Below are 12,088 nucleotides of genomic sequence, written 5' to 3'. Positions count from 1 at the left end.
GTGACTGCAAATCAAGGTGATCCCTTGTTGCCCAATTATGATGGTCTTCTATGTGTAGTGTCCTGGTGGTGGATACGTAGGTGACTGTGAATCAAGGAGATCCCTCATTGTCCAAGTATGATGGCCTTCCAAGTGCAGTGTCTTGACAATGAATACGCAGTTGACTGTGAATCAAGGAGATCCCTCGTTGCCCAAGTATGATGATCTTCCAAGTGTAGTATCTTGACGATGGATACGTAGATGACTGTGGATCAAGGCCATCCCTCGTTGCCCAAGTAGGATGGCCTTCCAAGTGTAGTGTCTTGGCAGTGGACACATAATAACTGTGAATCAAGGAGATCCCTCATTGTCCTACTAGGATGGCCTTCCAGGTGTAGTGTCTTGATGATGAATACGTAGGTGACTGTGAATCAAGGTGATCTCTTTCTTTCTTTCTTTCTCCCCTTCCTTCCCTCCCTCTTCCTTCCCTTTTGGGGTTTTGAAGTCCTTTCTGCTGTTTTTGGGGGAATTTTCATAAGTGATGGTCACTCGTTGGTCTGTTAGGGGTGTAGTGTCCAAATTTCGTATCAATTCCCCCTGTGGTTTTTGAGTTCTGTTAATCCCACAAACGAACATTACATGTGTATTTATATAGATAGATTGGTGGTTAGGGACACGCAGAGAGTCTCTGGATGGAGGTGAACTACAACTCCTAAACTCAAGGTCAATGCCCATCAAACCCTCCCCGTATTTTCTGTTGGCCTTGGGAGTTCTGTGTGCTGAGACTAGTTCAATTCCATCATTGGTGGAGTTCAGAATGCTCTTTGATTGTAGGTGAACTGTAAATCCCAGCAACTACAACTCCCAAATGACAAAATCAATCCCCTCCCCAACCGTCCTGGGATTCAAATTTGGGCGTGTTGGGTATGTGTGCCCTATTTGGTCCACTGAATGAATATCCATCCTGCATATCAGATACTTACACTACGATTCATAACAGGAGCAAAAGTACATTGAAAATAACATGATGGTTGGGGGTCACCACAACATGAGGAAGTGTACTAAGGGGTCGCAGCATTAGGAAGGTCTCCATTGTTTCCTCTCAGCCTGGGAGGAGAGCACAGGATCCTGCAAAAATGCCAATCCTGGCCTAGGTTCCCCTTAGTGATCATGATTGGAAAGACTCTCTGGGACCCTTGGTGCTAAACAATGCATAGTAGAGATTTTGGAGATTCGGGAGAGTTGGGCTCCGTTTACGAGGTGTATGGGCCACCAGAGTTGGATTCGGTCCGGCTGGGCTAATGAGACCGGCCTAGCTTAGTCTAGACCTCCTTCTGCTGGAAGCAAGGGAGTGGTGGCTTCCTCACAGCCAAGAGCGGAGGAAATATTCTTGGCTCTCGGGATGGAAAACTGAAGGACCGGTCCTTCCTCTGGCTTTGAGTTGCTTCAAGTTGGGGCCAGGGGATCGCTCAGGACGGCCACTCTTGTTTTTCCATGCAAGCCAGGGTGTGGTCTTTTGAAACCGTTGCTCATGACACGGAGAGTGTCCTTGCCACGGCATCCACGCAACCCAAATGCCTCTCTGAGAACATCCCAGCTGGGAGGGTAGGTCTCCCTTGCACCCTGCAACCACCAGGTAGGAAAGATGCTCTTCCCTTAAATTAGTGTTTCTCAACCTTCCTAATGCTGCGACCCCTTAGTACACTTCTTCATGTTGTGGTGACCCCCAACCATCACGTTATTTTCAATGTACTTTTGCTCCTGTTACGAATCGTAGTGTAAGTATCTGATATGCAGGATGGATATTCATTCAGTGGACCAAATTGGGCACACATACCCAACACGCCCAAATTTGAATCCCAGTAGGGTTGGGGAGGGGATTGATTTTGTCATTTGGGAGTTGTAGTTGCTGGGATTTGCAGTTCACCTACAATCAGAGAGCATTCTGAACTCCACCAACAATGGAATTGAACCAAACTCGGGACACAGAAGTCCCATGACCAACAGAAAATACGGGAAGGGTTTGTTGGGTATTGACCTTGAGTTTGGGAGTTGTAGTTCACCTACATCCAGAGATCACTGTGGAATCAAGCAATGGTGGATCTGGTCCAAACTTGGCATGAATACTCTATATGCCCAAATGTGAATACTGGTGGAGTTTGGGGAAAATAGCCCTTGACATTTGGCAGTTGTAGTTGCTGGGATTTATAGTTCACCTACAATCAAAGAGCATTCTGAACTCCACCAACAATGGAATTGAACCAAACTTGGCACACAGAACTCCCCAGACCAACAGAAAATGCTGGCAGGGGTTTGGAGGGCATTGACCTTGAGTTTGGGAGTTGTAGTTCACCTCCATCCAGAGAGGACTATGGACTCATGCAATGATGGATCTGGACCAAACTTGGCACCAATACTCAATATGCCCAAATGTGAGTACTGGTGGAGTTTGGGGGAAATAGTCCTTAACATTTGGGAGTTGTAGTTGCTGGTGGAGTTGTAGAATACTGGTGGAGTTTGGGGAAAATAGCCCTTGACATTTGGGAGTTGTAGTTGCCGGGATTTATAGTTCCCCTACAATCAAAGAGCATTGTGGACCTACCAACAAGGGAACTGAACCAAACTTGGCACACAGAAGTCCCATAACCACCAGAAATTACTGGAAGGGTTTGTTGGGCATTGACCTTGAGTTTGGGAGTTGTAGTTCACCTACATCCAGAGAGCACTGTGGACTGAAACAATGATGGATCTGGACCAAACTTGGCATAAATACTCAATATGTCCAAATGTGAGTACTGGTGGAGTTTGGGGGGAAATATAGCCTTTTGACATGTGGGAGTCATCATTGCTGGGATTTATAGTTCACCTATAATCAAAGAGCATTCTGAACTCCACCAACGATGGAATTGAACCAAACTTGGTACATAGAACTCCCCAGATCATCAGAAAGTGCTGGAAGGGTTTGTTGGGCATTGACCTTGAGTTTGCGAGTTGTAGTTCACCTACATCCAGAGAGCATTGTGGACTCAAACAAGGATGTATCTGGACCAAACTTGGCACGAATATTGCATATGCCCAAATGTGAGTACTGGTGGAGTTTGGGGGAAAATATAGCCTTTTGACATGTGGGAGTCGTCATTGCTGGGATTTATAGTTCACCTATAATCAAAGAGCATTCTGAACTCCACCAACAATGGAATTGAACCAAACTTGGCACACAGAAGTCCCATAACCACCAGAAATTACTGGAAGGGTTTGTTGGGCATTGACCTTGAGTTTGCGAGTTGTAGTTCACCTACATCCAGAGAGCACTGTGGACTCAAACAAGGATGTATCTGGACCAAACTTGGCACGAATACTCCATATGCAAAAATGTGAATACTGGTGGAGTTTGGGGAAAATATAGCCCTTGAATCATAGAATCATAGAATCAAAGAGTTGGAAGAGACCTCCTGGGCCATCATCCAGTCCAACCCCCTTCTGCCAAGAAGCAGGAATATTGCATTCAAAGCACCCCTGACAGATGGCCATCCAGCCTCTGTTTCAAAGCTTCCAAAGAAGGAGCCTCCACCACACTCCGGGTCAGAGAGTTCCACTGCTGAACGGCTCTCACAGTTAGGAAGTTCTTCCTAATGTTCAGATGGAATCTCCTCTCCCTGACATTTGGGAGTTGTAGTTGCTGGGATTGTGGACCTACCAAGAGTGGAATTGAACCAAACTTGGCACCCAGAACTCCCAAGTCAGAAAAGAAGTACCATGAAAGCCTTTGCAGACCATGCAAAAAGAATATAGCAATATAACCTGAAAAAGTCGGGAGCTAAGAGAGCTAATGTCCACTTTTGGGGGAGTTAATGTGTGGGGAGGATCTCTCTCTCTCTTTTTCCCTTCCTTTTGGTTGCCCTCCCATTGCACCCCCTGAAACACAACAGCTCTGAAGCTGCGATCTAGAGCTCTCCTGCCAAGTCATTGCTGTCGCTGATGCCAGTCTGGCTTTGACCGTACCGTACCGTAATGGATTGTTCTGGTTTTGATTTTGATTTGATTTATTTGCTTGCCTTGCAGTCTTTCCAAGGAAGCCAAGGCCGGGCCTATCTCTTCAATTCCGTGTGAGTGCCTTGGGGTTTTCTTTCATTGTTGTCATGGGTCAGCCATGCCTTCAAACATCACAGGTTGGGGGTGTTTCCTTATTTATTATTTTTCCCCAATATCTCTATCTCGCCCTCCTCAGGCATGGCCACCCCACCGACCGTTGGACTAGTTGAAGCTTCTGGGCAGTCTTCAAAGGCAGCCCCACGTAGAGTGCATTGCAGTAGTCTCCCCCACCTTTCCCCTCCCAAAGAATCATAGAATCAAAGAGTTGGAAGAGACCTCATGGGCCATCCAGTCCAACCCCATTCTGCCAAGAAGCAGGAATATTGCATTCAAATCACCCCTGACAGATGGCCATCCAGCCTCTGCTTAAAAGCTTCCAAAGAAGGAGCCTCCACCACACTCCGGGGCAGAGAGTTCCACTGCTGAACGGCTCTCACAGTCAGGAAGTTCTTCCTAATGTTCAGATGGAACATTAGGAAAGCCATCTTTGGTCGCCATGAGAGCTTTTGCACAATGAAAACTTGTGCGCCAACTTCACCCGTTCCTTGAAAAGTCAGACTTGGCCACAGTGGCCCATGCTCTTGTTACATCCCGAATAGACTACTGCAATGCACTCTACATGGGGCTGCCCTTGAAGACTGTCCGGAAGCTTCAACTAGTCCAATGGTCGGCAGCCAGGTTGCTCACCGGAGCAACGTACAGGGAACATACAACTCCTTTGTTACACCACTGGCTACCGATCAGCTTCCAAGCACAATTGGACTCGTTGAAGTTTCCAAGAGACCACACAACCTCTGAGGATGCCTGCCATAGATGGGGGCAAAACGTCAGGAGAGAATGCTTCTGGAACATGGCCAAGCAGCCCAGAAAACACACAAACCAACTCTGGGAATTATAACAGAGACCACATTTTCAAGATTTTAAAAATATTATTATTATTATTATTATTAATAATAATAATAATACTTTATTTATACCCCGCCTCCATCTTTCCCAAGGGGACTCAGGTGGCTTACATAAGGCCACGCCTATCAATACAGTAAACACAATATAAACACAAAAACACAACAGAACATCAGAAAATAGTGTTGTATAACAACAACAACAATATAATAGCACTTTATTTATATTCTGCCTACTCAATGCCTTGATTACAATGACATCCAATGAGACCTGAATACACAGGCAAAGGCAAAGGCTTCTCCTTTCATTTCCGGCTCTGGAGGTGATGCTCTTCTCCATTTCCAAGAGAGAATGCTTCTGGAACATGTCCAGGCAGCCCAGAAAACACACAACCCAACTCTGGGAATTATAACAGAGACCACATTTTCAAGATTTTAATAATAATAATAATAATTATTATTATTATTATTATTATTATTATACCCTGCATCTCCCCCAAGGGGATTCGGGGCGGCTTACATAAGGCCTATCAATACAGTAAATGCAGTATAAACACAAAAACACAGCAGAACATCAGAAAATAGTGCTGTACAACAACAACAACAACAACAACAACAATATAATAGCACTTTATTTATATTCTGCCCTTCTCCCCACTCAATGCCTTGATTACAATGACATCCAATGAGACCTGAATACACAGACAAAGGCAAAGGCTTCTCCTTTCATTTCCGGCTCTGGAGGTGATGCTCTTCTCCATTTCCAAAGGAGAATGCTTCTGGAACATGGCCAGGCAGCCCAGAAAATACACAACCCAACTCTGGGAATTATAACAGAGACCACATTTCCAAGATTTTTAAAATAATAATAACAATAATACTTTATTTATACCTCGCCTCCATCTCCCCCAAAGGGACTTGGGGCAGCTTACATAAGGCCACGCCTATCAATACAGTAAACACAATATAAACACAAAAACACAACAGAACATTAGAAAATAGTGCTGTATAACAACAACAACAATATAATAACACTTTATTTATATTCTGTCCTTCTCCTGGGCTTCCTGGCCATGTTCCAGAAGCATTCTTTCTTGGAAATGGAGAAGAGCACCATCTCCAGAGCCGGAAATGAAAGGAGAAGCCTTTGCCTTTGTCTTTGTATTAATGTCTCATTGAATGTTTGCCCGTGTCTGTTTATATGCTGTGATCCACTCTACCATTCAATGCCTTGATTACAATGACATCCAATGAGACACGAATACGCAGGCAAAGGCAAAGGCTTCTCCTTTCATTTGCGGCTCTGGAGGCAGTGCTCATCTCTGGCTCTGGCGGAGGTGCTCTTCTCCATTTCCAAGCTGAGGAGCCTGCGTTGTCCATAGACACCTCCTGGTCGTGTGGCCAGCATGACTGCATGGAGTGCCCTTACCTCCCCACCAAGGCAGTCCCTCACATTGGCATGTTTTCAAACTGCTAGGTTGGCAGGAGGTAGGGCTAACAGTGGGAGCTCACCCTGTCCTGCAGATTCGAACTACCAGATTGACCAAGGAGGGCCATCTTACCATGAAACTCTCTTTCTCTCGTTTGCAGAGTTAACGTGGGCTGTGGCCCGGCAGAAGAACGGGTTTTGTTAACGGGGCTGCATGCGGTCGCTGACATTTACTGTGAAAACTGCAAAACCACGCTGGGGTGGAAATACGTGAGTACCCACATTTGGTATTTTGGGGGGGGGGGGAGAAAATGGCTTTGAGATTCAGCCTCATTGTTTTCCCACACAATACACGTACAACAAAATGTAAAAGCTTAAATAATAATAATAATAATAATAATAATAATAACAACAGCAACAACAACAACAGCGTTGTTGTAGGTTTTTCAGGTTGCATGGCCTTGTTCCAGTAGCATTCTCTCCTGATGTTTCGCCTGCATCTGTGGCAGATGGATGGATGGATAGATGGATGGATGGATGGATGAATAGAAAGATAGATAGATAGATAGATAGATAGATAGATAGATAGATAGATTGATAAATAGATGGATTAATGGATGGATGGATGGATGGATGGATGGGTTAATTGATGGATGGATGGATGGATAGATAGATAGACAGATAGATAGATAGATTAATAGATAGGTAGATGGATGGATGGATGGATAGATGGATGGATGGATGGATGAATAGAAAGATAGATTGGTAAATAGATGGATTAATAGATGGATGGATGGATGGATAGATAGTTTAATAGATAGATAGATAGATAGATAGATAGATAGATAGATGAATGGATAGATAGATGGATGGATTAACAGATGGATGGATGGATAGATGGATTAATAGATGGATGGATGGATAGGTGGATGAATGGATAGGTGGATGGATAGATGGATGGATGGATGGATGGATGGATTAATAGATGGATGGATGGATGGATGGATGGATGGATGGATTAATAGATAGATGGATGGATGGATGGATGGATGGATAGGTGGAGGAATGGATAGATAGATGATTGATAGATAGATGGATGGATGGATAGATAGATAGATGGAATAATGGATGGATGGATTAATAGATGGATGGATGGATAGATTGATCAATTAATGGATGGATGGATGGACGGACGGATGGATAGGTGGCTGGCTGGCTGGATGGATGGATAGATAGAATGATCTTGTCTGCTGTGTACTAATCTTGTTGTGTTTTAAATACTAATAATAATAATAATAATAATAATAATAATAATAATGGTGATGTTCCTTCTTCCTTTTTATTTTGTGACCCCTTTCTGTTTTCTTTTAAAGGAACATGCGTTCGAAAGCAGTCAAAAGTATAAAGAAGGCAAATACATCATTGAGTTAGCGCACATGATCAAGGATAACGGCTGGGATTGAGTGGCGGCAGGGAAAGCATGCCCACCATCCGTGCGCAAGAGAGAGAGAGAGAGAATGCCATCCAACTTGAACATTTTCCTCCGACCAGGAGCGAGGGACTGGAAAGCGCTTCGTTCCATGCATTGGGGGGGCTTTGTTGTCGTCGTGGTCGTCTTCCGACGCTTCCTCGCGCGCCCTTTTCGCCATCCTTCCCGGTGACCGACCTCGATGAGCTCCTGCCTCTTGGCTTTTGTCTCTGTTTGTGAGTCCTGCCCCACGTGTCCCCCCCCCCCCCTTTTCCTCTGTCTTCTGGCATTGATTGGAATCCCCCCCCCCACCGCAACAAATGAAGGAGCAAAAGCAATGGCTTGAACACCATTTCGCAACTGATGTCTCATTCGAAAGGTTGTTTTCATGGAGTCGGGGGGGGGGGGTTGATTGGGGGGTTCTGGTTCCGCGGGGAGGGAGGGGATGCTTGTTTTGGGGGCCACAGGGTGGGGCCTGCCCCCCAAACATCCTGGTTAACCATGGCTTGAAACTTGTGGACCGTAAAAAAACCCCTCTCTCTCTCTCTATATATATATACCTCATGGCTATGTTTTTCCGCTCTGCATCGTGAGGCTGTCACCCCCAAATCCTTGCTCGCTGGCGTCTACCACGTGGTTGTGTTTAAGTGGTCTCTCTGGAATTTGTGCTAAGCTTAGCAAGAGGAAAACTTTTTGAAGCTTTCAAGCAGTGGTTCCCGACCTGTGGGGAGCTTTCGTTCAACCATTTCAAAGCTCTCTGCTTGGGCGGTGATGGCACGATCGTCAGCATATATAGATTTCCCTGTCCATTCTCACAAGTGGAATTGGTGTCAATGTTAAACGTTGATGGATCAATCAGTGGTTCCCAACCTGTGGTCCGTGGAAGAATGAAAATGTAATTCCGCGGCCTCACCATTACAACATCATTGCCTCGAAACCATGCGGTAACGTGCACAACTGATCTCACGAAACCTTTTTCTAGGGCCGAGGCAACAGGGAAGTCGGGAGAGGCTGATTACTCATGAAAGATGACTACAACTACATCAGCTCTAGATGATCAAATATGGTTTTCTGTGGACGAGCAGATGGTGACTACTGCTAGGCATATGTTCTGTATCAGAAACTAGAGCTGATGTGGTCTATCTAATGCCATTTTCTGAATTAGCTGATGTGGTCTATCCAGCGTAAATTTCCAAATCAGCTGATGTGGTCTATCCAGTGCATTTTTCTGAATCGGCTGATGTGGTTGAGCCAGTGCAGTTTTCAGAATCGGCTGATGTGGTCTATCCAGTGCAATTTTCTGAATTAGCTGATGTGGTCTATCCAGCGTAAATTTCCAAATCAGCTGATGTGGTCTATCCAGTGCAATTTTCAAAATCAGCTGATGTGGTCTATACAGTGCAAATTTCTGAATCAGCTGATGTGGTCTATCCAGTGCAATTTTCTGAATCAGCTGATGTGGCCTATCCAGTGCAAATTTCTGAATTGGCTGATGTGGTCTATCCAATGCAATTCCTGAATTAGCTGATGTGGCTTATCCAGTGCAATTTTCCAAATCAGCTGATGTGGTCTATCCAGTGCAAATTTCTGAATCAGCTGATGTGGTCTATCCAATGCAATTTTCTGAGTCAGCTGATGTGGCTTATCCAGTGCAATTTTCCGAATCAGCTGATGTGGCCTATCCAGTGCAAATTTCTGAATCAGCTGATGTGGTCTATCCAGTGCAAATTTCTAAATCAGCTGATGTGGTCTATCCAGTGCAAATTTCTTAATCAGCTGATGTGTTCTATCCAGTGCAATTTTCTGAATCAGCTGATGTGGTCTATCCAGTGAAATTTTCCAAATCAGTTGATGTGGTCTATCCAATGCAGCTTTCTGAATTAGCTGATGTGGTCTATCCAGTGCAAATTTCCAAATGAGCTGATGTGGTCTATCCAGTGCAATTTTCTGGATCAGCACCCAAATAACCAAACTGAACCTAAAGTTGACCACAAACTGATTCATAACCCTTTTGGTACTAATCTTGGAGAGGGAGCGGTCCCCTGTCCACCAAAGGTTGGGAGCCACTGCTTGAGAGGTACTTGGGGCTCTACGCTTTCCTCCCCTCCCCTCAGTCCCCTGCTTCTCAGAGAATAGCTTCCCTCAAAATGCCACAGTAGTGGTCCTGGTGATTAATACCCTGTTTTTTTCCTTCTTGCAAGGGTCTACCCATACTAAAGAGACTGCACAGATAAACAGACCCGCTTGAAAGGAACTGTGGGGCAAGCGAGGGAAAGCTTTGGGGGAATGTTTACGACCGCGAAAGGGTGGAGGTTGCAAAACACCCTTCTTGTGACTGCTGCAAAGTCTATGATGCATTGTGAATGCCCAAAGAAAGCCTAGATTCTTGGTTTAGCTTTTAAGGTTATCAATAAGCTATTGATAATTACTAATTTTGTTAGCATCTCACAGCTACAGAAGTGCAAGAGAGTTTCTGAAATTGGTGGTGTTTTAGAAAGGCAATATTACAAAAACTTCAATGTGTTGTCGAAGGCTTTCATGGCCAGAATCACTGGGTTGCTGTGAGTTTTCCGGGCTGTCTGGCCTTTTCCCCAGAAGCATTCTCTCCTGACGTTTTGCCCACATCGCAGAGGTTGTGAGGTCTGTTAGAAACCAGGAAAGTGATGTTTATCTATCTGTGGAAGGTCCAGGGTGAGAGAAAGAACTCTTGTCTGTTGCTGGCAAGTGAGAATGTTGCAAATAATAATAATAATAATTATTATTATTATTATTATTATTTATACCCAACCACCATCTCCCCAATGGGGACTTGGGGCGGCCAAGCCCAAACAACAAATTACAGCAGAATAAAACTGTAGTAATAATAATAATAATAATAATAATAATAATAAACTTTATTTATACCCCGCCACCATTTCCTCAATGGGGACTTGGGGCAGCTTACGTGAGGCCAAGCCCAAACAACAAATTACAGTAGAATAAAACCAAAAATGCAAAAAATAAACAACATCGTAATTACAGAAAACATGAATGCATAACACAACTAATCACTTTGATTAGCATTGCAAAGCCTTGCAGCTTCAAGGCCTGGCTGATTCCTGCCGGGGAGAATCCATTGTTGGGAGGTGTTAGCTGGCCCTGATTATTTCATGTCTGGAATTCCCCTGTTTATTTATTTACTGTCCTGATTTTAGAGGGTTTTTTAAATACTGGTAAATAAAGACCAACACTTTGAAAATAGGAGAATTCCAGACATGAAACCATCAGGGCCAGCAAACACCTCCCAACAAAGGATTCCTGCCGGGGATAATCTTTTGTTGGGAGGTGTTAGCTGGCCCTGATTATTTCATGTCTGGAATTCCCCTGTTTTTAAAGTGTTCCTCTTTATTTACTGTCCTGATTTTAGAGGGTTTTTTAAATACTGGTAAATAAAGACAAAAACTCTGAAAACAGGGGAATTCCAGACATGAAACCATCAGGGCCAGCTAACACCTCCCAACAAAGGATTCCCCAGGTTGGAATCAGGCAGATCTTGAAGCTGCAAGGCTTTGCAATGCTAATCGAAGTGATGAATGACAAGGGAGAAAGACAAGTGTTCTTTCTCCCACCCTGGACATCATTCCATGGATACATAGTTTCCGACAGGCCTCACAACCTCTGCCATAGGATGTGGGCGAAATGTCAGGAGAGAATGCTTCTGGAATATGACCAGGCATCCCAGAATATTCACAGCAACCATAAATAAGGAGACGTCTATCCAAATGGATTTCTTCTCCGCCTTGCCTCTCCTTTCATTGCTTTTCATGTGCTCGCCTGCTTCTTTGTGGGGATCTTGCATGTGGGTTAATCCGCTTGGCAAATCCGCCACAATCTGGTGGGAAGAAAGAGAGAGATCCCACGGCTTTCCGTGTGTTGTCGAAGGCTTTCAGGGCCGGGATCACAGGGTTCTTGTGTGTTTTCTGGGCTCTGTGGCCATGTCCCAGCAGCATTCTCTCCTGACATTTCTCCTGAAAGGGCCTGAGGCCAGGAATTGTGGGAGTTGTAGTCCAAAACAGCTGGAGGGCCAAAGTTTGCCCACACTTGCTGTAAAGCCCCGGCTCGTTATTGTGGCCTACAAACCCCATCATCCCCTTCCCTTGACATTGATGGGGTTGATTGGCATTGCAGTCTGACAATTCCAGAGCAGTCGCTGCAGTTGTGAGTTTTCTGGACTCTATG

General features: G+C 44.7%; 1 protein-coding gene across 2 annotated transcripts in view; it reads left to right on the top strand.

Annotated features, from left to right (window-relative positions):
- The window catches only part of LOC132763283 (protein yippee-like 2), a 63,234-nt gene extending 55,104 nt beyond the window's left edge, over positions 1–8,130 (top strand). For both annotated transcript variants that reach the window (XM_060756656.2, XM_067472206.1), the window contains 3 exons: positions 4,042–4,085; positions 6,564–6,672; positions 7,776–8,130. In XM_060756656.2, the coding sequence (XP_060612639.1) occupies positions 4,042–4,085; positions 6,564–6,672; positions 7,776–7,865 (243 nt within the window). In that variant the 3' untranslated portion in view covers positions 7,866–8,130. The remainder of the gene's footprint in view (positions 1–4,041; positions 4,086–6,563; positions 6,673–7,775) is intronic.
- Positions 8,131–12,088: the final 3,958 nt, after the last annotated feature.

Source organism: Anolis sagrei, chromosome 11 (assembly GCF_037176765.1).
Source record: "Anolis sagrei isolate rAnoSag1 chromosome 11, rAnoSag1.mat, whole genome shotgun sequence".
Taxonomy (NCBI): domain Eukaryota; kingdom Metazoa; phylum Chordata; class Lepidosauria; order Squamata; family Dactyloidae; genus Anolis; species Anolis sagrei.
The sequence above is the reverse complement of the archived record's forward strand: the minus strand, read 5'-3'. Positions and strand labels throughout refer to the sequence as shown.